This window comes from Bactrocera dorsalis, chromosome 2 (genome assembly GCF_023373825.1).
Source record: "Bactrocera dorsalis isolate Fly_Bdor chromosome 2, ASM2337382v1, whole genome shotgun sequence".
Classification (NCBI taxonomy): Eukaryota; Metazoa; Arthropoda; class Insecta; order Diptera; family Tephritidae; genus Bactrocera; species Bactrocera dorsalis.
In genome coordinates, this window is record NC_064304.1 from 47,581,841 (window position 1) to 47,607,666 (window position 25,826).

At 34.5% G+C, this 25,826-nt stretch overlaps 3 protein-coding genes across 3 annotated transcripts; 2 read left to right on the forward strand and 1 right to left on the reverse strand.

Annotated features, from left to right (window-relative positions):
* The first annotated feature begins 4,467 nt into the window (after positions 1 to 4,467).
* On the forward strand, positions 4,468 to 5,156 carry LOC105225791 (sarcocystatin-A). The gene is made up of 3 exons (XM_011204415.2): positions 4,468 to 4,626; positions 4,691 to 4,800; positions 4,899 to 5,156. The coding sequence occupies exons 1-3, from the start codon at positions 4,558 to 4,560 to the stop codon at positions 5,095 to 5,097; spliced, it is 378 nt and encodes a 125-aa protein (XP_011202717.2). The 5' UTR covers positions 4,468 to 4,557; the 3' UTR covers positions 5,098 to 5,156.
* A 13,156-nt stretch (positions 5,157 to 18,312) lies between these two features.
* Positions 18,313 to 18,995, forward strand: LOC105225792 (sarcocystatin-A-like). The gene is made up of 3 exons (XM_011204416.4): positions 18,313 to 18,471; positions 18,536 to 18,645; positions 18,738 to 18,995. The coding sequence occupies exons 1-3, from the start codon at positions 18,403 to 18,405 to the stop codon at positions 18,934 to 18,936; spliced, it is 378 nt and encodes a 125-aa protein (XP_011202718.2). The 5' UTR covers positions 18,313 to 18,402; the 3' UTR covers positions 18,937 to 18,995.
* Positions 18,996 to 24,152: 5,157 nt separating this feature from the next.
* LOC105225794 (N66 matrix protein) lies at positions 24,153 to 25,093 on the reverse strand. Its single transcript, XM_029550005.2, has one exon. The coding sequence runs from the start codon at positions 25,038 to 25,040 to the stop codon at positions 24,363 to 24,365; it is 678 nt and encodes a 225-aa protein (XP_029405865.2). The 5' UTR covers positions 25,041 to 25,093; the 3' UTR covers positions 24,153 to 24,362.
* Between the last annotated feature and the right edge of the window lie 733 nt (positions 25,094 to 25,826).

Below are 25,826 nucleotides of genomic sequence, written 5' to 3' on the forward strand. Positions count from 1 at the left end.
AATAGTCGAAACAGAATTTGTATCGGTTTTGGGTGTCACGGAAATCAATTTTATCGGTTTTACTGTCAGAAACAAAGCAAGAAGATAGTCGCACACAAATTTGAAAGTTCAAAGTTAACAAATCAAGTTATTTTATTGTTACAAATTAATTTGTCTTTATTTCTATAGGAGAAAACATTAGAATAAAACACGACATGTCTTAATTATTGATATGAATTATGGATACTTAAGGGGGGAGCCTACTTTAGAGGCTTAAAAAAATCGATTTTTTGAGGTTTTTCTTTGGAGGGAAAGAAATAATTGATTAAAGCGAAATTTCTAGTGTTTATAGTTATGTATTTAAACATCATTCGACAATTTTTTGGATACGAATTCTTTCATATTCTGCCTTAAGGAAGCAACTGCCCGATGCATCTTGCATGTGCAATTGTCGGACAGCAGGTCGCAATTTCTATAGGAAACAAAAAATTCAAAAAGATTCATATTTGTTAATAACTTATGTTCAAGTTAAACTAGGAAACTTAAAAAAAAGTGTAAAATTCTAATTTTTTTTTTTAAATTTGAAAAAAAGTGGTGTTTGACAAAAAAAAAAATGCTACGTTTTTTGTTTAAATATATCTATGTATGTTCAAACTTAACTTTTCTTTGCTTTTTTTTAGTTTAAATAGATGATAATTTAATGCTAAAGATAATAAACTTTGCCCCAATTCCATACGACGTTTAGTTTGATTTTCTATCCTGCCCGGCAATTAAGAAAAATCGTAAAATGAAAAAGCGAGAATTCAAAGTTTTCGCTTTCTGCCCAAGCGCTCATCTGCTAGACGTTCGGTCACTATTTCCCTTCTAGAATCGACAATATTTCGAATTCCCATCATAACTTTGGGGACACATTCTCAGATAATTTTTAAAAGGTTTTAAGCAAAAAAAAACGATTTTTTTAAGCTTCTAAAGCAGGCTCCACACTTAAAGAAGATTTACAAAACGTAATAAACCAAATGCGTATTTCTTTAATCGATAAATGTTATCTTTAAAATCTTCCTTTAAATCGGAACTCATTAAATTCTGATTTGAATAATGGTTTTGCGTATGTTCGAAAAGACGAAAATTCAAACAGATTCCGTGACATCAATGAAAATCAGAATTGGTTTGCAACTCTGATAGCTAAGCAATTGTGTCTTGGATTCTACAACACCCCTGAGTATTTATAATAAATTTATTATTTTAATTGACTGGAAGAGGTATCAATGCTCTTTGCCATGATAGTTGACTTCAAACCTGCAAATGAAATGGAACTCACGAAGAATCAATGCAGTATGCGACGATGCATTATCGTGGTGCAAAAAACAAGAGTTGCCGGTCATAATTCCGGCCTGTTTTTACGAATAGCTTCGCGCATACGAAGCATACCACTCAAATAGTATTTTTTTTTGACAGTTTGGCCGGTCGGAAGGAATTCGGAGTGCACCACACCTCGATAATCGAAGAAAACTGTCAACATAACCTTGATTTTTGACCTGCTTTGACGTGGTTTTTCGGCTTCGGCTCACCTTTGCCACGATATTCGGCCGAATAATTGTCTGTTTCTGGGTCGTAAGCATAGATTCAAAACTCATCGCCAGTAATAATACGTTTCATGACATCCTGGTAGTCGGAAAGTATTATTTCACAGACGTTAACGCGATGCTGTTTTTCGAAAAAATTTAGTGATTTCGGAACCAATTGTGGTATCCCTTCTCTTAGGTCCAAATCTTCTTACATTGACCCTTTCGGTATTCCGACGATTCTTAACGTTTTGGCACCAGAAATTTGGTTCCGTACACAAAATTTAATGGAACTTTTTTGTTGAATAATTTCTCTCATCGTAAAAATCGAAAAAGCACTTTATATATTTCAAAAAGACAAGCGTGATTTTACATTTGGCTCAAATGACACTGCCATACCTGCCTAGAAAAAAATATTTCGACGAATGAGATTTCGAGCGAAATTTACATTACAAAGTCTTACTACTCTTTGCTCACAGTCTCGGTATAAAGTTAGGTATATGGAGGCTAAGGAAAGTATTGGGCCGATTCAAATCATGTTTGACACACAGACGTCCTATTAGCAGGAAAGGATTATTCCTGAATTTCAATTATATACATACATATTTCACACATTGGTCAAAAACCAACTATAGTTACTGTGGTTCACTTTTTCGATACCTAGGGACTTAAGCAATTTTGGGTCGATTTGAATAATTTTTGCTCATAAGGTGGCACAACTCAAAGGCACTATTCGTACAAAGTTTTATCCCGTTATATTAACTGCTTAATCACATATATTTTTCTATTTACGAAATCATCGTATATAGGACTCCACCATTTAAGTGAACTTCAGTTAACTAACTGAAAATACTTTTCTTTTTGAGCAAATGACCAATAGTTCATTTAAAATAGTTATGCTGTTATATAATTTTCAAGGTATCTAAAATAAGTCTATATCAACTGAAACATGACCAAAGTGCTAGGTGGGCGATTCTTCATAGGGGATATTTGTCAGCGATAACCATTACCCTCGCTCACGGTTCTTGTATATAATTCATATGTATGTTATAATCTGGTTGATGCAGAACCATTCTCAACAAATACTTGCGATAAGAATGCTTGATGTTATTTAACCGTAGACAGTAGTAAGTTTTAATCTAGCATAGCTCAGCTTTACTCGTATGTCTAGCATAGCTCAGCTCAAATAAAGGGCAACGCTGATTTTTTCTACCTTTTTGAAAATATTTATAATGTGCGCTTGGCATGACTGAAACAGATTAAAGGTATGGAAACTTTTAATTAGGATAATAATAAGGGTATAACATTCCTTTTAAAAAACGGCTAGTTCAACAGTACTTTGAAGAAATTTGTCGCGCTTTTAGTAGTTTTTAACAGAATTGTTTTATGGGGAGTAGGCGGGGTTAGTATCTGGTTTCGTCCGTTTTTACCATACAACGTTGGTAGGAGTGCTTAAGCGATTTATGCCTCAGCGAATCTAGTAAATATAGGTTTGGGAGATATGCATATTACCTTTTAGAGGGCGGACACACACACATTTTTTTTTAATTTTTTTTTTTGCCCACATGCTTAGTATCAGAATTATGGCACTTTATAAGTTTTCGTTTAATAGCGTTTTGTAAGCGTGGCATTGGTCCGATTACGACCATCTACGAACCCGTTATATCATTCTTTCCAAGAGACGAGAGTAAGTTTCATTACGTTATCTCAATTTTTACTCAAGTTACACCTTGCACGGACGGACAGGCAGACAGTCTTTTGGAATTCGATTCGTCTCGTCACCCTGATCATAAATACTATACATATATGTATGTATGTATGTATATTAGGGTGTTTTTTTAACTATTTATATTTTGTATGTAAAGATAGATATATTTATTTATCTATTGTATGTAAAGATTTTCCATTGAAAATACACGACAATCGTGATTTTTTATCTTTAAATTTCTATAGCTCAGAGGCATTTTATGGCTCCGCTTTGACTTTAGTCACATATTCCTCGGAATTGAACACTCCACAAAAGCGCCCATTGCGACAAAGTCGAAACTCACACCGGCGAGGTAGTACGGGGCTCTAAACCTGATTTTTCCACGAAATTCGCATTTTTTGTATATATCTCGTAAATGACAAGAGCTAGAGAAAAAATGTACATTCGGCTTTTTAAGTAAGGCTTTATAGAATTTTCATGGATGAAATGTAATAAAAAAGCTATGAAAATTCCATTCAGCCGTGGAATATCTCGAGAAATATTAAAGATAGCTATTTTGACCTCGGACCTTTTTTGTAGCAAATAAAATTTCCTAAAAGTTTGTCATGTACAGTTTTTCTATACGTCTTGTCTTTGGCAACATGTTGCAAGAGTATAAAAATTAGCTCACAATTTACAGAACTACTCTAATTTTATTTCCTAGATACGTTACATTAAGAAGTCCACGAAGTAAAAATATTTGATTCAGTATGGAGGGGTAGATCAGAGTCGGCGGATAAGCGGACAAAAGAAATATTTTTCTGCCAAAATTGTTTGTAATTAATTTATTTATCAAAGATGTTACGAATACCTAATTTCAAATCAATGTGAAGCACTAGTGCTTATATTTTACACAATACTCAAGTGAGGTGACTTACAGGTATACATATATGTATGTATGTATGTATATACTGATGTTTATTTGTAAACAATGATCGAACTGAGAGAACAGTGATTGAGTGTGCGTAATGGTGGTCGTTGCCCGTATTATCACTATGCTTCTGCCTTTGTGTTTGCTTTCCACATGAAACAATGAGCAAATGAGTCTTTGTATGTACATATGTACATATGTATGTATGTTTGTAAACATGTGCATACGAGCACTAAAGTACATATACTATAGTTGTGTGTTAGCATACAACTATCGGCACTGCGAGTAGTGAATCACGGGCCTATAAAAGTCAGTTCTCCTCCCAGTTGTCAGCAGTGTAACGTATCTCTTCGTTCAAAAGCAACAAAGCTCCTAGTTCTCAAAGTTTCAAATTGAAAATGATTAGCACTAAGTTATTTGTGTTGTTCGGGTGTGTCATCGCAGTAGTTCTCGCTATGCCTAATGAAGTAAGTTCGTGAGTACATTACATGACTTGAACACATTTAATTATTTTGATATTGATTTTTCCAGCAATTACTTGGAGGCGTCAGCCAACTCAGCGGTGAGGATTTAAAGCAGGCTCAAGAAGAACTTCAAAATTCATTGACTAAATTGGCGACGGGCGATGGACCCGCTTATAAGTAAGTCTATCGACAATACATTCAGATCCGAATATACCGCATAGCAGTATTTCTCAGCCTACTAACTTAAACTATTTCCTTTGTTTACTTTTAATTAGAATCTCGAAAGTGAACTCAGCAAGCTCACAAGTTGTGTCTGGTACGCTCTACAAATTCAATGTGGACCTTATTTCGGGAAATAATGAAGTGAAGAACTGCAATGTGGAAATCTGGTCTCAACCCTGGTTGCCAGAGGGTATTCAAGTCACTTTCGACTGCGAGGGTGAAGAGAAGATTGTGCGTAAGCACAGTGCTTAATAAGTTTTTAGATTGTACGGCTTGAAAAGTGCAATATAATAAATGTTTTCGACTGAAAACCCGTTGTTTGCTTTATTTATAAATGGAGACCTAACAAGACCTGCTTGTAGTTGGACTATTCGGGGGTAGTAATATTCTCGATTAACATGAAGTACGGTTGTTAAAGATACCAAGTAGGCTGATTACGGATCCTTTCAATGAATTTCTTTCTTGCAATTGAATTCATATATTGTGTTATTAAATCTAACCTTTAAAAGGCACTTCTATATTTCGAAGCTATCGGAAAATGTTTATAGTTATAACGGGTGGGCCATCTAACGTTTTAAATTTGAATTATCTATATTTTGACATTGGAAACGTCAAATACCATTCGGAAAGTGACAGATATTCAGTAAAAAGTCTAAATTTTACGAAATGGGTCGCTATTCACTATTCTACAGTTCGCAGATTGGGCAGAAGATCGTTTGACCGAGGATGGTCAATTTTACCGAAAAATCATCTTTTCGGACGAGGCTCATTTCCACTTCGATGGTTACGTTAACAAGCAGAATTGTCGCATTTGGGGCACAGAAAACCCACACGTAATCGTCGTAAAGCCAATGCACCCAGCACGAATCACTGTATGGTGCGGATTTTGGTCTGGTGGAATCATCGGCCCATTTTTCTTCGAAAATGAAGAAGGAACCGTAACCATCAATGGCGAGCGATATCGCGCAATGTTAACCGAATTTTTCTTCAAGCAAATTGAAGAGGAAGACTTGGGCAACACTCAATCTTTTACGCCCTATCTTCGAAATTTAAAATTTTATATGGCCCACCCTATATTTGCTTTTACAATCTTAACGTTGGTCATATATTTTTTGCACAATTTCTTCATAATTTGTTGCCTTATGGTTACATAAGAAAATTTCTACTATCAAAACTAAACTTTTCCAAGCTACACTTTCTAGAAGAGTCATATGGGGACCAGCAAACGGTCCACCTTACAGCTTTTAAATGCTAAGTTATGAATTTTGCTATACATGTCACTAAAACAATATCCCTCCACGTCCAAAGCTTTCACTAAGTGTTTTATCATCCCTAACTTGATCACTTATTAAATCACTGAGTTTATTTTGAGAAAACAATTTTGATGTGGATATTTCACCCTCTTATTCACATGCATAATAATGTCTGGGTGATTGGCGGCATCATTGTTTCTGAGTAGTCCATGCAAATTACATTTGAAACGAAAACGAAACAATTTTGAAACAATTTCTAATAAAATAATTAATGTTTTGCAAAATTAAGCAACTTTCTTTTTCTTTTCGAGTCGATCAGCTTCAACCCATTTGGGGATGTTTCATCGTTGAGGCTGAATTCATCGACCGTTGTGCCAAAGATACCTTCTTTGCCCACCCTGGCGTTAAAGTCGTCAATCACGATTTTTATATCGTGGCAGGAGCAGCTCTCATACTCCTCCTTGCAAAAAGTGGTCGACCAAAATGGCACATATTTGTTTATTTATTTATTAGAATAAATGTAAAAAAAATCATTTATTAGTAATCTTAAAAATCTAAGTAATTGAGTACGGCAGCCAACACTTCGCACCGCACTGTAAAAATATTTATGTATGTATGTACATACTTGTATAAACCAATATCACGGGGACGCCCATTATATTACATTAGCATATTGCATACATATTCATACTTGACAAAACCATTTGTCGATATGTTTTATATATTTGTGTTACCGACAACAAGAAAAACATACGACAATATCTTATATTCATACCGGTAAAATAGAAAATTATTTTATTTACATATATTTATCGCTTTGAACAGGTGTCATTAAACGAAAACCTAAAAGTTGCCATAACTAAGCCGGTTTGAAGTTCTATTTAGAAAAAGTGGGAGTGGGCCCGTCAATATGTAGGTGCCAAATTAGTTTAACGTATAATATTGGATAAACTTTGGTTTAATGCCGAAAATTTATGAAATTATTTACTATATATACGTACTTATTATATAAATGTATTAACTTCCGTTATTGAAAAAGCCGCTGAACATGATTGCAGTTGGTCTAGACCGTGATCCCTAACATCATCAATTGCGATCTTCTTGTTGACGTTTTGACATCAGTTCAATACAAAATATAGTTTATGTCAGATATATATGTATATCTCATTCGAAGATAATTTTAATAACAAATTAACGGGAAGTATAATAATTGATTCATATAACCTATTACTCTAGTAAAGTGTTTGTTTGAAATAAAAAACAACCAGGCTTTAATTATTTGAAAAGCTTGGTCCTAGTTCTAAATTACTTTGAGAAGGGCACCGCTTTTGTCTGGAATAAGATAGTTCATGCTTGTGATCATAATATGTATATAGTACATATGTACATATGTATGTAGGTATCTCGTATATACATACATATGAGATGAAATCCTGCAGAGATATTTTCATTTGAATAACTGAATTTCCATTAGACGGTTAAGACCTACTTTTATACAGAGTTTGTGGTGATATTAGAAAGAGAGACGATCACACACGTGTTGGTGGGTTGTTAGATCCAAAAGTTCAAGAAACATGATATTTTATTTGAACAAAACCTGAAGAAGATCTTACTAAATTATATGTTACGGATTTTTCATACGGAAATTTATCAAAATAAGATTTTTCCATCATCGCTTCAAATGCTTGTGTATGTATGTATACAACAGATGAAGTTTTTAAAAAATGCCGTTAGCTGTGTATGATATTTTCCACTCACGCGAAGTGGTGTGCGATAACAAAACAAAGAAAATATCTTTCATAATTATTTCGGAATTCGTTGACAATTGTTCTATGTATGGCAATGTACTCGAAGATATATACATATATATGTACATATGTATATACATATAGATACTATATAAAGTAAATAAGAGCATGCCGCTAATATGTGTACATACATATATGTACATATATACATGCTGCGTATCGAATTGTATTTATTTTATTTTTTATATAAGGTGCGTTCTAAAGTAAACAGAACTTTTTGAATCTAGCGCCCCCTGGTGGCGTTAGAACCTGCTATCTTTATCGATTGTCCAGCGTTTTAAGTGTCAGTATGTTTGTGTTATCGATGCGAAAACTTTTCGGTAAAACTTTTATTGAAACGTTTCAAATGATGAAACAAGTTTCTGGCGATGATTGCCTATCCCTTGGCAAAGTGCACGAGTGGTTTAAACGTTTTCAAAGTGGTCGTGAGGACATAAATGACGATCAACGTGTGGGCCAATCAAAATCCGTGATTGCCGGAAATTCCATGGAAACTGTGCCTGAATTCATCAAAAATCAGCCGAAATCATCATTGAAATTCCTGGAAATAGAATTGAACATCACTGAAACAACGATTTATTGCATTTTGACCGAACATTTGGGCTTACGAAAGGTGTCTGCACGATTTGTTCCGCACAAATTGACTGACGACCAAAAATTGCTCAAAATCTAACATTATTATTACCTTATTATTTGACCAAAAATCACAATTTAACTATTAACCACTCCCCGTATTCACCTGATATGACACCGTGCGACTTAAAAGGAAAGCGTTATGCAGACGTATGGGCCATTCAAAAGGCTTGCACTGGCATACTGGCGGCCATATCGGCCAGCGAGCTTAACACACGTTCGACATACTTCTGGACCGTGCACAAAGCTGTATTGAAGCATAAGTAAACTATTTTGAATAAAATATACTGACTTTGCCGAAAAAACCATTTGTTCTGTGTGTTTTTTAAGTCCTGTTTACTTTGAAACGCACCTTGTACATTCAAATACACATTGTACATATGTACATACCTACACATTTTGTACTTTGATATTTGCCACTTTTTTCATGATATAAAAACCTGTTAATATTATTAACATAATTTAAAATTTGTTTGTTTTTTACGTCATTTGAGATAAATGTTACTGTTACCATGTGGATCGAGGTGTCCAAACAAACTTTTAGCCAAAGAGAAACCTATTTTCCCTTTGCCCTAATGTATTTCCAGTCTCTTAATGTTCTTTAGCGTTCAATATAATGATTTCAAGTTACTATATCGTAGTAATATGTTTTCCTGAAATAGATACATACATATGTATCTGGAAGAGATCGAGTATTTGGTGTTTTCTTTTGATTGGTTGTTCAAAAAACTTTTGCCAGTGTCAGATGTAGAATGATTTAAATTGTTGGTGTTTTTGCACGGATTTGGTCAAACGCTTAGATACCAGTTGTTGCTTAACAATTGGAGAAAGCGGTATCTGCAACAACACTTTTTCCTAATGAACATTTAAATGTTAATTAGCGCCATTTTGAAATATCCAAACTGTTTACAGTTTATTAATTTTGAAGGCATATTCAAAAGTATTATACAAACAAGTTGAGAAGGGCTAAGTTCGGGTGCAACCGAACAATTCAACTCTTGCAACTTGCAAGGATCAAAGCTACTTTCAGAAATTTTATATTAAATAATGTTGCTAAAGAATTCAACCTTCATTATTTGACGAAATTGTGAATGGAATACAAGCAACGTGGATATTTTATTAAGTTATATATATGTAAGTCATGAACTCATTTAATTTTGTTGTCATGTTTACTTCGCTTTAGCTAAATTATAATAAAATCATCTTCAAATAAGACACGTCAGTCAGAGGATCCGAATCAATTATATTTCGGATTTAAGGTTTAGACCAAAGGCTAGACCAACTCTATTGATATTCAGCGCTAAACTATGAAAATATTGGATATTTTCGTATTTCTAATCAAACTTCAATTTATTTTTTTTAGTTCTCATGAAAACAGTTGTGTACAACTAATGGAGATACATATATATATATATATATATATATTCACTGGTTGCATGAGTGTAAAAAAATAAGTTGAAGTACAACCGTTAGGTAAACAAAACTATAATATTTTATATAAATATACATACATATACACATACATATAAATGATCAGGATGACGAGAAAAGTTGAAACCCAGTTGGCTGTCTGTCTGCTCGTCTGTCTGTCCGTGCAAGCTGTAACTTGAGTAAAAATTGAGATATCTTGATAAAACTTGGTATGCAGGTTTTTAGTACCAAAAAAAGCTTCGTAGATGGGCGTAATCGGACCTACTAATCCCCATTAACCGAAAACCTATAAAATGCCATAACTAAGGATTAAATTAAAATATAAAATTGTAATTTGACACAGGGGATTGCAATAGTAAATGGACACCTGTGAGCAAAAAATTTAGAAAAAGCTACAACAACAAAATTCGCCCACCATGAATATTGCAAGAACTAAATACTATCGAGAGTGTGAAAATGGATAAAATCGGATGAAAACCCCGCTCACTCCCCATATAACGGTACTGTTCAAAACAACTAAAAGCGAGAGAAATCAATAACTAAATGCGCTAGAAACGTAAAAAATTCACACCGAATAGTATGACAAAGCTTTATAGGGGCCGGGGAAAAAATTGGACGATGGACGTGTGGGACCGCCAACTTTTTGGTGAACACCTTTATCTCGAATAATAACTACGCCTATTTACCATAAAGCACAAATGAAATTCCACTAAATTCGTTCAGTTTCCAGTACACAATCAAGAACAAATAATATATACTGAGTGCCACCTTGTGACTAAAAATTGTTGAAATCTGATGAATACTGTTCAAGTCCCAGGTACCGAATATTAGACCCCGGTACTTCTAGTTGACTTTTGTTAAAAAATATTGATCAATGTGTGATATATATAATTAAAATTAAGGGATAATCCTTCTCTTATAATGGTATGTCTGTATGTCTAAAATTGAATCGGACCAATACTTCCCTTATACCCATATACTTAATATACAGATTTTCGAACTTCCGGCTGATTTTGTACCGTATACATATCGGCCAATATGTGAGTTATCCCAATGAAAATATAATAAGAGACCGTGTTTTGTTCGTAATAGTGTATCTTTCTGCCAAAAATAGATCAATTTGAGTAAAAACTTGGCTTGGTCACTATATAACTAATTTCAGGATTTTCGATTGGTTTTACACGTTAAAGTATTTCACTGGCTTTGATTCTTGAAAGTTGCAAGATACAAAATGTTCGGTTACATAGGAAGTTAACTCTTCCTTACTTGTTATATTTATAATGCACTTTAATGAACCAAATATGTACCATTTTGGTCGACCACTTCTTGACATTTTTCTACTAGAGACATTATTCCATCAGTGTAAATTTTTTTTGGTATTTCGGCGAAAAACTGCGACAAGTAATTTTCACAGGCCAATTTTACTCCATTTAGGGAGTTCTGCATCGACCGGAACAAATAGCAGTCCGATGGTGCAAGGTCAGGGCTATATGGTGGATACATCAAAATTTCCCAGTCAAGCTGTCCCAGTTCTTGCCGACTCATCAAACATGTGTGTGGAGTGTCAGGACAACCCTAGGATGAAAGACGAAACCCTTTCTGTTGATCAGTTCTGACCTTTTTTTTGATTGCTTCCTTCAGTCTCATCAATTGTTGACAGTAAATTGTAAATCGTTGCACCAGGCTGGAGCAGTTCATAGTCAATCCTAGCTTTGCGACCATTTGTTGAACATCACCACGCTTGGACCATGATCTTTTACGCACATATTGTTTTATTTGATCCACTTTTCGTATCCTGTTACTATTCGCTTCGAAAACGATTCGATTTTCGTTTCAACAAAGAATCGCAGATGACGCTTGGTCGACCAGAGCAATGTGCCTCTTTCAAATCGAAATTTCCAGAACGGAAGCAAACGCACATTCTCCTCTTTTTTATACAATAATTTCAAAATTCAGCGAATTTCTTCATTATTTCCACTAATTTTTTAACAGATGTAACCTTTTTTCAACTTCTCCGAATTTAATTTATTTTGGTTGAATGAAGTTTATCAACCTATATGGTATGACACAATGTGATATATGACCGCAACATCTACTGACAAAATACGAAAAGACTTTTTCGACTTCTTTTTCTTTACTGACGTAGACATCGCTTACGCGATTATAGCCGAGTTAACAACAGCTCGCCAGTCGTTTCTTCTTTTCGCAAGGTGGCGCCAATTGGAGATTCAAAGCCTTATAATGAAACAAGTAATGTAACTTACCTAAAGATAGGCGGTGTCACACCCATCGTACAATTTTAAGATTTTTTTAATATTCTTGATATATCGGGAATTTATAAAGATTTAATACTTAGAGTTTCAACGTTGTTGCAAACCATGTATTCGGGTAATAAGAATAATTCAGTCAAATGTTATAATTACGCTCTTGAAACCACAAACCAGCTTGTAGGCAAATTTACTTAGATTTATCTCCCTCTATCGGTTCATGAAATTTTACTTCATGGTCTTGAAGTTGTAAAACAACCCTTGGCTCCGATTGGATAGCTTTCTGAGAAAACTCTCTTCTGATTGCAAAATACTTGGAAAATTTCGCGGTTTGTCAAATGCAGATTTAATGAATATATTGCTTTTAAGCACTAATTCTTTTATTATTTTTATTATTTTTTGTAAAATTGTTGTTCATTTTCTAATTATAGTTCTCCTTGGATCATTTTGATGTTATCAGAACATTTCGGGTACCACATTTCAATGCGAATATTCTTGATAGTGTGTATTTTACTTGTGTATTCTATTATTAAAATAATTATATTTGTAAAACCACGCCCAGTTTCTCTAAAATATAAAAAATTCATCGATTCGTTACTGACTGTTACTATGGGAGATATAGGGTTTAGTCGAACGAAGTTATTAATTTTTATACTCTTGCGCCCTGTTGCTACAGGGTATAATAGTTTTGTTCACCTAACGGTTGTATGTATTACCTAAAATTAAACGACATAGATATAGGATTACATATATACAATATATATACATAAATGATCAGGATGACGAGAAAAGTTGAAATCCGATTGATTGTCTGTCCGTCTGTCCGTGCAAGCTGCAACTTGAGTAAAAATGGAGATATTTCGATGAAACTTGGTACTCGGGTTTTTAGTACCAAAACAAATTTCGTGTGGTGTAATCGGATTATCGCCACGCCCACAAATCGCCATTAACCATAACTAAGCACTGACATAGATCTGTAATTTGGTGCAGAGGGTCGCAGTAGCAAGGGGCAACTGAGGGTAAAGTTTTTTGTAAAGTGGGCGTGGTCCCACCCTTTAACAAGTGTAATGTACATTTTTCCTAAACCACTTAAGCTATAACAACCAAATTTGCTGAGTACAAATTTAATAAGAACTTCTGACAATGTGAAAATGGATGAAATTGGAGGATTAACCCGTTCAATCCCCATATAACGGTACTATTAAAAAATACTAAAAGCTTGATAAATCAATAACTAAATACGCGAGGAACTGAGAAATTTTACCACCTAAATGGTGTGAGAGAGTTTTATGGGAGCTGGTGTGAAAATTGAACTATGGTCGTGGCACCGGTTTGGTGAAAACCCATACCTTGGGACTCGACCAACCGATTTTGAAAAAATTTAGTACGTGGCATTCATCTTACATTCTTATGTGCTATGACCAAATCGAACAACAGCCACGCCTACTTCCCATATAGCACAATTTTAAATTCCTTTTGATTCGTTCACTTTCCAGTACACAAATCAACAAGCAATTATTATAACGGGATAAAACTTTGCACGAAATATTTTTTTGGTGTGTGCCACCTTATGACCAAAAACTGTTCAACTACCAAATATTTAGACGCCGGTACCTATAGTTGACTTTTGATGGAAAATGTCGTTCAATGTGGGATATACATATATAACTGAAATTAAGAAATAATCCTTGTTTTATAATGGTATGTCTATATATCAAAAATACTTCCCTTAGCCCCCATATACTTAATATAAAAGTTTTCGATCTTCTGGGTGACTTTGTACCGTATATATCGGGCAATATGTGAGTTATCCCAATGAAAATAATTGACCGTGTTTTATTCGTAACAGCGTATCTTTCTGCTAAAAATAGATAAATTTGAGTGAAAACTAAACCTAGCCCCTATATAACTAATATCAGGGTTTTCGAACATTCGGCTGACTTTCCTCTATATGATTGGTTTTTCACCTTAAAATATTTCACTGGCTATGATCCTTGCAAGTTGCAAGAGTACAACTTGTTCGGTTGCACTCGAACTTACCTCTTCCTTACTTGTTTGTATAATAGTTTTGAATATGCCTTCAAAATTAATAAACTGTAAACAGTTTGGATATTTCAAAATGGCGCTAATTAACATTTAAATGTTCATTAGGAAAAAGTGTTGTTGCAGATACCGCTTTCTCCAATTGTTAAGCAACAACTGGTATCCAAGCGTTTGACCAAATCCGTGCAAAAACACCAACAACCAACCAAAAGAAAACACCAAATACACGATATCTTCCAGCTACATACATATGTATGTATCTATTTCAGGAAAACATATTACTATGATATAGTAACTTGAAATCATTATATTGAGCGCTAAAGAACATTAACGAGACTGGAAACTTCATACAAAAGGGCAAAGGTAAAATAGGTTTCACTTTGGCTATTGTAAAAAAGTTTGTTTGGACACCTCGATCCACATGGTAACAGTAACATTTATCTCAAATGACGTAAAAAACAAACAAATTTTAAATTATGTTAATAATATTAACAGGTTTTTATATCATGAGAAAAGGGCAAATATCAAAGTACAAAATGTGTAGCTATGTACATATGTATGTATTTGGATGTATAAACAAAATAAAAACATGTTGATACAATCAGCGTATACTTATGTATGCATGCTAATATACTTGTATGTATGTATGCATGTGTGTACATATATTGCCACCTGCTCTTATTTACTTTACATAGTATGTATATGTATTATATATATGTAGATAAGTACAATGTGTTGCCATACATAGAACAAATGCCACCAGATTCCGAAATAATTACGGAAGATAGTTGATATCTTTGTTTTGTTATCGCAAACCACTTCGCGTGAGTGCTAACGGCATTTTTTAAAAACTTCATCTCTTGTATATTCAAGCATTTGAAGCGATGATGGGAATATTTCTTTTTACAAAATTTCCGCATGGAAGGCTTGTAATTTCGTATATAATTTATTAAGATTTTCTTTAGATTTTATTCAAATAAAATATAATGTTTCTTAAAGTTTTGGATCCCACAACCCACTGAAATTTACCAAAACTTGTATGATCCTCTCCCGTTCTAATATCACCAGTAACTCGATATAAAAGTAGGTTCAACCATCTTGTGGAAGTTCAGTTATCCAAATGAAAATAGAGAGATTTGATTACATATTTGTCAGCGATATTCAATGGTTTCGTTCACTGTTCTTGTATACACATATTTAAACATACTACTGTGATCAAATTGAGAGGTGAATTTTCTCCATTTCATATCTTTCAAAGTAACACCCTCCAGCTGCAATACACTTATGCCAACGAATTTTCCAGTCATCATAGCACTTGGGAAAATCCCCCGTCGTGATGGCCATCAGAGCCTTCTTCGATTCAGCTTTTATATCCTTAATCTTTTTTCTGTAAGTTGGTAGTAGTTAGTAGACATCTATGCTAAATTTCCCGTCAAATTGGGGCTCTAAAAGTGAATTCTTTGATTTTTACTACATATGTCTGAATTTATTGAACAAAAAAGTGCGACAATGCACCATCTCATACTGCATTGGTTATTCGTGATCATTTCGCCACATTTTTAACTAATATCGTGCGGCAACCACCGCATTCGCCTGATTTTCCTTCGTGTAACTTCTGGCTATTCAGAAAATTCACATCACCACTCGTTTTGACTAAATTAACAAATTCGAAAAAAAAATCACCTTTCAGTCTGATCACAGTAGTTTGTTACTTGCGATAAGATGATATTTATGGTATAGCCGAGATTGGCGTGAGTGTTATGTAAACTTTTATTGAGGAACATTATAAATGGGGATTCAATATGTACCACTTCAACAATATATCATATTTCCCAAAAAATATTAGTTTAACAAAGCTTTTCAAATAATTAAAGCCTGGTTGTTTCTAACTTCAAACAAAGATTTCGTTAGAGTTATAGTTCAATATGAACAAATGGTAACACTTGCAGTTCTCTGCTTACTAGAACATCTCACTGAGCTAGTCAATTAGTTTTATAACTATATTCTACTTCCCATAGCGAAAATTATACTAAAATCATCCTCAAATGAGATATATGTATCTGACATAAACTAAATCGAAGAGGCTAAATTTTATATTGAACTGATGTCAAAACGTCAACAAGAAGATCGCAATTGATGATATTAGGGATCAAGGTCTAGACCAACTGCAATCATGTTCATCGGTTTTTTTTCAATAACGGAAGTTAATACATTTATATAATAATAACGTATATATAGTAAATAATTTCATAAATTTTCGACATTAAACCAAAGTTTATCCAATATTATACGTTCAGCTAATTTGGCACCTACATATTGACGGGCCCACTCCCACTTTTTCTAAATAGAACTTCAAACCGGCTTAGTTATGGCAACTTTTAGGTTTTCGTTTAATGACACCTGTTCAAAGCGATAATCATATGTAAATATTTAAGATCATTTTCTATTTTGCCGCTTTGGATATACATATGTACGATTTCGTCGTATGTTTTTCTTGTTGTCGGAAGAACAAATATATAACACATATTGACAAATGTTTTTATCAAGTATGAATATGTATGCAATATGCTAATGTAAAATGATGGGCATCCCCGTGATATTGCCACATACATACATACATGTGTATGTACATCAATAAATGTTTTTACAGTGTGGTGCGAAGTGTTGGGTGCCGGGTACAATTACTAAGATTTTTCTAGGAAGTGAAGAGAATTAGATTTCAATTATTTTGTTATACTTATTATATCACAGACTTATGAGAAAAATATTTGCTAGAAAAGTTTCAATATAAGGTAATCTGTGTAAGAGCAAGTGAGATGAATATTCAATAAGTTGCTCTAATCCTATGGTTACTGTTATTATTTTTCTAAATTATAAAAATCTATATAAATAATAAAGATGCCTTAAAGTTCTGTTAAAATGAAAAATGTATATGAACTAACGAAAGGTCTAAATTCGCAAATTCTAATATTTACTCAGCAAAGGCAGAGTACGGAACTTTGAGTCTATGAAATAGAAAATGCAAAGATTTTAAATAAATGAGTGACAATATAATTAAATAGGGTAACTGTAGTAAGTAAAGAAAGCATAAAAAGCAATAGAGTTTCACCGTGAGCATCCAAAAAAATTATTTAAGACATATCATTATTGACGTAGTATGTATGTAGTTTAAGAAATTTCTTTCTTTTGAGGGATAGATAATTCTTGACAAATATGAAGACAATAAGTTTAAAAACAGATCAGATTTCTTAAAAAATTATCAAATGGCATTAATGAAAAAATACTGATTTACTCAGAAGGTGAACCTCGAAGAAAATTTGGGCACAAATTCTTAAAATAGACAATTTGTATAGAACTTAGAATAAACATTGAATTTTGAACTAAATTGGATGAAAGGGGTTATGAGCTTTTAAAACTAAGAATAGCAGCAGGATTAGTTTTATATAGTAAATCTGTCTGCAACAATTCGTATAGGTTCCCATTCAATTTTGGGATTTTTATTAACCAAGAACGACGGACATTAAGATGGATTAAACATTCCATAAATCTTGTATGTTCTAAATACATAACTGTTTTAACTTTATTTCCCAGATATTGTACTCAGTATGGAGGGGTGGATTAGAGTCGACAGATAATAGGACAAAATAAATATTTTCCTGCCCAAAATTGTTTATTCCACATTCCACAGTAATTAATTTACTTCTGAAAATTGTTGCAGAATAGCTAATTTCTAATCGATGAGAAGCCCTAATGCTTATATTTTGCTCAATACTGAAATGAGGTGGCGTAAAGGTATATATGTATGTCTGTAGTATATATTTGTTTGGAAACAATGATCGAACTGAGAGAACAGTGATAGAGTGTGCGTAATGGTAGTTGTTGTCCGAATTATCACTAGGCTTTATGGTCGTAGATGAGTCTTTGTATGTATGTATGTTTGTAAACATGTGCATATGTGCACTAAAGTATACTATAGTTATGTGTTAGCTCACAACTATTGGCACTGCGAGTAGTGAATCACGGGCCTATAAAAGTCAGTTCTCCTCCCAGATGTCAGCAGTTTAATTCATCTCTTCGTTCACAAGCAACAAAGCTCGTAGTTCTCAAAGCTTTAAATTGAAAATGATTAGCGCTAAGTTATTTGTGTTGTTCGGGTGTGTCATCGCAGTAGTTCTTGCTCTGCCTAATGAAGTAAGTTCGGATTGAAAATGGATATTTGCACAGTTAATTATTTTGATACTATTTCTTTTTTCAGCACTTAGTTGGAGGCGCTACCCCACTCAGCGGTGAGGACTTAAAGCAGGCTCAAGAAGAACTTCAAAATTCATTAACCAAATTGGCGGCGGGCGACGGACCCGCTTATAAGTAAGTCTATCGAAAACACCCCGCTCCACGGATACGTGAATATATTCAGACCCAATTAACTGAAACTATTTTCTTTGCATTCCTTTAAATAGAATCTCGAAAGTAAACTCAGCAAGCTCCCAAGTTGTCTCTGGTACGCTCTACAAATTCAATGCGGACCTTATTGCGGGAAATAAGGAAGTGAAGAATTGCAATGTGGAAATCTGGTCTCAACGTTGGTTGCCAGAGGGCATTCAAGTCACTTTCGACTGCGAGGGTGAGGAGAAGATTGTGCGTAAGCACAGTGCTTAATAAGTTTTTAGATTGTACGTCTTGAAAAGTGCAATATAATAAATGTTTTCGACTGAAAACCCGTTGTTTGCTTTATTTATAAATGTAGACCTAACAAGACCTGCTTGTAGTTGCATTATATGGGGGGTAGTCATATTCTCGTTAGACAGAAAGTACGGTTATTATTGATACTAAGCAGGCTGATTTTAGATCCTTTCTATGAAATGTGGGCAATTAGAATTGAATTCACATCTTTTGTAGTTAAATCTAACCTTTAAAAGGCACGTCTATATTTCGAAGCTGTCGGAAAAATGTTTGGAAATCTTTGATAATGATTTTTTCGATAAAACTGGCGCCGGGTTAGTTCACAATCTATCCGTTCACTGTTTGTTATAGACGTAACATGGTCAATATGCAAACTCAAATAAATAAAAAAAACGGTAACTTTGGTTGCACTGAAGCTATAATACTTTTAATTTGGTCAGTACGAATTGAAATGATTTTCATCGATCAGTTTGTATGGCAGCTATAAGCTATATTTGTCCGATATGGGAGATTCTGACAAATGAGCAGCTTCTTCAGGAACAAAAGATGTGTGAAACTTCGAATGTTGGATTCTAAGCAATTTTTGGTCGTCAGTTAATTTGTGCGGAACAAACCGTGCACACACCTTTCGTAAGCCTAAATGTTCGGTCAAAATGCAATAAATCGTTGTTTTGGTGATGTTCAATTCTATTTCCAGGAATTTCAATGATGATTTCGGCTGATTTTTGATGAATTCAGGCACAGTTTCCATGGAATTTCCGGTAATCACGGATTTTGATTGGCCCACATGTTGACCACATGACCACTTAGAAAACGTTGAAATCACTCGTGCACTCTGCTACGGGAGGCAATCAATTTCGGTAAAAGTTTTACCAATTTTAAAACAAAATTTATTGTTGGCTCTTTGTTCGAAACTCATTTTCGCACCGATAACACAAACATACTAACACTTAAAACGCAATGACTTTACTTCTAATCTATGAAATGTCATGAAATTCTCACTGGGCAATTGATAAAGATAGCAGATTCTAACGCACCAGTCGACATAGATGGCGCCACCAGGAGGCGCTAGATTCAAGAAAGTCCTGTTTAATTGGAAAGCTCTAAGTATTATCGCTTTGGTTCTCTATTGTTTCGCGCTTATGCTCCGACATCAACTCTATGCATTCACCAAGTTCCCCGAATCAGATCCCAATAACATTTTCCTGTCCTGAGACTTCAAGTGAATGCATCTATGGAAGGTGTCTATAATCGGTGTCTCGCCCTCTATCGATCATGTTGGATAATAACGTCGTTTCGTTTTTCTTTAAAATGAAATGAGCTTTTAAATCTGTCTGTTATGAATATTACGTAGAGTAATACTATTTTGTGATGTAATATTAATAAACAAATTTTTTGTTTATCTCAGCATTAAGCACATAGATATATGCACCAGTTAATGGTTGTAATGTCGTCATTGTGGTTATATTATTACTTTTAGTAGAAAATTAGTATTCATGTGTTAAATACCTTCAGTGTCTAAGCAAGGTTTTAAGGTTTTTATTAAAGAGGTTCGCCTATCAGAGAACAACGAGTTTACGAACACTTCCAAGAAAATTCTGTTTGCACAATAGTTTCATCAACCTCATCTGAATAAGATATTTTCTATAAATTTGCGTTGCAAATTCATACTAACTGCCTATTGGAGACAATTGAGTTAGCAATTACCATTTTCCTCCTGCGAACAAAAAATTGTAAGACCTTTAATTTAAATTTCGCGCGAAAACACATTCGTCGGAATATTTTTGTTTCTAGTCTGGTATGATCTTTCTGATATCTACCATACATCACATCAAACTGATCATTAGTGTTTAGTATACACTCGACTTTCTGAAGTACATAAAATGCAGTCGGCGATTTTTACGATGAGTGAAATTATTCAGCAAAGAATTTAATTTTGTGTGCGTAATCAAATTTCTGGTGAATGATCAAAATGTTGGAAAAGGCCTTCGATGATGATTGGTTGTCTTGCGCAAGTGTTTTTGATTGCTACAAATCACTCAAAGAGGTTCGAGAACGCGTTCAGAATGGCCATCAACGTCAACTGACGATCAACACGTCAAAAAATTAAAGGGATTGGTGGTTGAGAATCGACGATTAACAGTCAGAGATCTTACTACCATCCTTGGAATATCGAAAGAATCAGTGAAAACCATTTTGAAAGTTCATTTAGACCTAAAAAAAAAATGAAAGCACGATTGGTACAAAATAGGTACTTTTCTAGAAATATGAGGGCAGAAGAGAAGTGTATCAGAACTAAAAATTAAAGGAGAAATGCTAATATGCATACCTGACGGTATGCTGATTTTAAGTAATCTAGCAACTGAGATTGGATTTGGTAAAAAAAATCTGATGCTTTTTTACCTCGGCTACCCAATATCTTTAAGTTATAATTTTGAGACTTGTGGAATATGTCCTTTCTCATTCAGATGAAGGCTAGGCAATTGTATAGATAATGTTCCAGTGCCTCATCATCCTCTTCGCATGCTCTGAATTCCTCCGAATACGTTTTTCAAATTTTCTGAAAGTGGGATATTAAGGATAGGTGCCCTGTAATGATCCTTATAATGTGTTGCCTAGTAGTAGGACGTTTTTGGTCTGTCCATCATGAAAACTACCCAAAGCAATTTTCCAGTATGTCCTGTGTTGCTGAAGTGTTCCTCTAGGAACTTAGTCATAGTATTGTCGCTAAGGATGGCATAAAATTTTGCTTGGCTATGCACTAGAAAGTTTATGGAGTTGTTGGTTACAGCTGAAGCTATTTGACATTTTCTGCTAGGCCCACAATTTCGATCTGAAAGACTGAATTGTGGTCATTTAGTTTAAAGCTGCCTGAATATGGATAACTAAATAATAAGCCATCTCCTTTTCCTGTTTCATACTCTCATCCGTCAGTGAAGATGTTGATTTCGCCGCAGAAACTGTCGATCACTGATCCCTCACTCGGTCGACTCTTATGTTTTTTCCCCAAATTAACACTCCTTACCGCCTAGTTGAAGGAGATCTCAAGGGTCGGGCTAGGCGATTAAGATTCAACCCTGAACAGAACACAGCGAGGTCAAGAACGCGGGAGTTCCACCAGTCGAGGAGAAGGTGAAAGGTGAACCAAAGTAAGACGGGATAGGATGACCCTTTGCAGGGTGCCCTAAGTGATCTGATAACCAGGACAACATGATAACAAAAATTTTTAACAATATTAAAAATGGCGTCCAAAAAAACTATCTTAAAAGATGACTCCCGGTGCCGTTGTGGATTTTTACTCTTCTGAACATCTAAAAAATACAAACCAAATAAATTATTAATCATTAGGAGTGCAGCTATCGCCGGGACTACAACCAAAAATAAAATTTGAAAATTAAAAAAATTTCGCGCTTTTGAAGTTCAGATTCTGAAAACAGTTATTTTTGGACCAGTTTTAGATAGAAAAAAATCGAAGTTCTAAAAATTAAAATTTGATCGTTGTCCCAGCGATAGATATTGATCTTATAAACACGATATTAAAATTTCAAGTGATTCGGATGGATAGTTTTTTTTTCATTACCTGCACGCCGAGAAAAGTAGTTTTGAGATAAATTAGTTTAAAACAGCCATGCTGTTGACTCAGTTAAAGTTATTTGTTTTCCGAGAGTACATGACATGAGAGACATGACGTAGAGCGTTTCCAATTAATTCCAAATGCATGCCCCCGTTTAAAATTCTGAAAGGATATTTTAGTACTATTGCTGTGTCATAATAATGGACATTATATAAACAAAGTTTTAGCAAAATGTTCCTATAATACAGGCGATAGGAAAATTTAGATAACAGGCACTCATTACTTTACTTTCACTGGTTCTCTTATGCCCACTTATTATTCACTAGTTTTAGAAAGCCAAGAATCTCATTTAAGTTTTTGTTACCCTTTAAACAATTTTGGTATTTTGTTGCAGCAAATCCAACAAGACATTATCGGTAGGCACTCGAGCTCAGTGAACTATTTCGGATATACAAGGTGTGTTAAAAAGTAAACAGGACTTAAAAAAGTAGAACAAATGGTTTTTCCGGCAAAATCAATTTATTTTATTCAAAATAGTCTCCTTCTACTTCAATGCGCTTTTTTGCATGGGCCAAAAGCATGTCGAAAGAGTGTTTTAGCTCGTTAGCCGGTTTGGCCGCCAGTATGACGGTGCAAGTCTTTTGAATGGCCTCTACGTCTGCATAACGCTTTCCTTTCATGAACAAATGTGTTCTTCCGAAAAGGAATAAGTTGCACGGTGCCATATCAGGTGAATACAGGGAGTGGTTAATGGTTAAAATGTGATTTTTTGTGAAATAATCAGTCACAAGCGTCGATCGATGATCTTGGATTCTGAGTAATTTTTGGTCGTTAGTCAATTTGTGCGGAACTAACCGTGCACACACTTTTCGTAAGCCTATATGAATTTGATGAATTCACGCACAGTTTCGATGGAATTTCCGGTAATCACGGATTTTGATTAACCCACATGTTGATCGTCATTTATGTCCTCACGACCATTTTGAAAACGTTGAAACCTCTCGTGCGCTCTGCTACGAGATAGGCAATCAATTTCGGTAAAAGTTTTACCAATTTTAAAACAAAATTTAATGTTGGCTCTTTGTACGAAGCTCATTTTAGCACCGACAACACAAACAGACTGACACTCAATCAATGAAATGTCATGAAATTCTCACTGGACAATCGATAAAGGTAGCAAATTCTAACGCACCAGTCCACATGTGGAGGGCGCCACCAGGGGGCGCTAGATCCTGTTTGCTTTGGAAAACACTTTGTATTGCCTTGCACAATAATCTTGTTCTTCCCTAATTTCGCGCAGATTTCTTGTCAAAACAAAAACGTTTCAATACAAGGACCTGATTTACAATAGACGATTTGTATAGTAGCTGGACGAGATATTCGGAGATTGTGGGATTGGCTTGGGCTTGGGGATTGGCTTGGGCAAATTATATTTACTTTGTAGGGTTTCCGACATTTTCTATAGGGTTTTGCAAATTTCATGGCAATTTAATATGCCATGTACTGGGTATACGAATCTACCCATGTGTGATATGGTATTAATGAAACATATTTTTAGGCGTGAATAATTGAACATAAATAATGTAAAGCTTACTATGAATAATTAGGAACGAATTGGTTAAATATCCACAAAAATGTTATACGAATATATTTAATTTTGTTGAGTAAAATAGTTTACAAATATTTCGAAGGGCATACAAAGTTTTTGATATTGATAAAAATAAAATTTGTGATTTTTTACTGTACGTACATATTTTGGCATAAGTATTATTTAGCATAAATATTTCCTCTTCTGGAAGCTCGGTACTCATATAAGATACTTTGGCATTTATCCAGTAATAATTGCAGGTTTATATACACGTAAGCCAGATTTTGCTCCACTACGATTATTTATACGTTTTCGGTCTTTGGCCTTTTTGTTTCCGCGTAGTACCACCTTATTTCCACGTATCTGTTGTTTCACCACTTTTTTCCGTATTGTATATTTGAAATTCCGCATTCTAACCCTTTTACGAACCGGACCTGATGGCTTGCTTCCGCTATTTCCAATGCCAGTTCCACCACCATTGCCGTTATTGCTACCTCCGTTATTGTTGCTGCCACCATTGTTGTCAGTTCCACTAGTATTATCGCTGCCACCATTGTTGTCAGTATCACCAGTGTTATCGTCGTTATCATTGCTGCCAGTATCTTCATCATTATCATCGTTATCATTGCTGCCAGTATCATTGTCATTGTCGTCGTTATCATTGCTACCAGTATCTTCATCATTATCATCGTCATTATTGTTGCCAGTATCATTGCTGCCAGTATCTTCATCATTATCGTCGTTATCATTGTTGCCAGTGTCTTTATCATTATCGTCGTTATCATTGTTGCCAGTATCATTGCTGCCAGTATCATTGTCATTATCGTCATCGACGGTATCATCGTCTTCACAATTGGCTGCAGATAGAAAGCATACGCTGAGCATCGCTAACACCAACATAAAACTCAATTTCTTCATTTCAGAGCGGTTTCCTTGAATTATAACTGGAACTAATTTGAGTCGAGAAGCGATGACTTCGATATTTATACTTCTTGCGCCACCAAAGAGTTGGGGAATTATTTTAATAAAATTTGCAAGTTCTTCGTCTTTGAAGGTCAAACCACGTTTCTACTGCATAAATTGTTTTCTTACAAATACGCATGCAGCTGATTTATTAGACAAGCTGAATAAACTAAAATTGGAAAAGTCAGGGGCAGGGATCATTTTTGCATAGAATTTTCGGTTAAAATTATTGGTGGGGATGTACTTTTAAATCGAAACTAGTCCGATGCTTTTTAATATTTTTGAAGTCTTTCTCTTAAGGATTTCAATATGTACTGGCGTTTTTCAATCGACAAGTTGGTCTTCATCTGATTGCCTTTTTGGCTTTAACAAATAATTAGAGGATATTAAAACCAAGCGGCGATGGCGTTTAGAACTTACAAAGTACAAAAGCGAACCTAAAATTCGAAGAGACCACATAATTTGTGAATACGACTTCCGAACTTGAATGTTAGAATTTCGGCCTAGTTTTACATATGAATATACTCGTATTATTATGTTTAATGTCATATAGTCAAATATTTTGGTAAATTCGAAAGATTTTTCAATAAAAAGTCGTGTTAATATTTGTTATTTGAACAGGTGGCTGGAATTCTTTAATTTAAAAGAAACACAAATACTTGAAAGCTTTATCGTCATTGCCTCTTCAAACTGCAGTTATCTCATATATAATATAAAACTAAAAAAATTCCATTTCTTCTC

Coding starts and splice junctions, on each gene's coding strand:
- LOC105225791 (XM_011204415.2), top strand. CDS start 4,558: ATGATTAGCACTAAGTTATTTGTGTTGTTCGGGTGTGTCATCGCAGTA. Junction 4,627..4,690: donor TTCTCGCTATGCCTAATGAA/GTAAGTTCGTGA, acceptor TGATTTTTCCAG/CAATTACTTGGAGGCGTCAG. Junction 4,801..4,898: donor GGCGATGGACCCGCTTATAA/GTAAGTCTATCG, acceptor ACTTTTAATTAG/AATCTCGAAAGTGAACTCAG.
- LOC105225792 (XM_011204416.4), top strand. CDS start 18,403: ATGATTAGCGCTAAGTTATTTGTGTTGTTCGGGTGTGTCATCGCAGTA. Junction 18,472..18,535: donor TTCTTGCTCTGCCTAATGAA/GTAAGTTCGGAT, acceptor TTCTTTTTTCAG/CACTTAGTTGGAGGCGCTAC. Junction 18,646..18,737: donor GGCGACGGACCCGCTTATAA/GTAAGTCTATCG, acceptor TCCTTTAAATAG/AATCTCGAAAGTAAACTCAG.
- LOC105225794 (XM_029550005.2), bottom strand. CDS start 25,040: ATGAAGAAATTGAGTTTTATGTTGGTGTTAGCGATGCTCAGCGTATGC.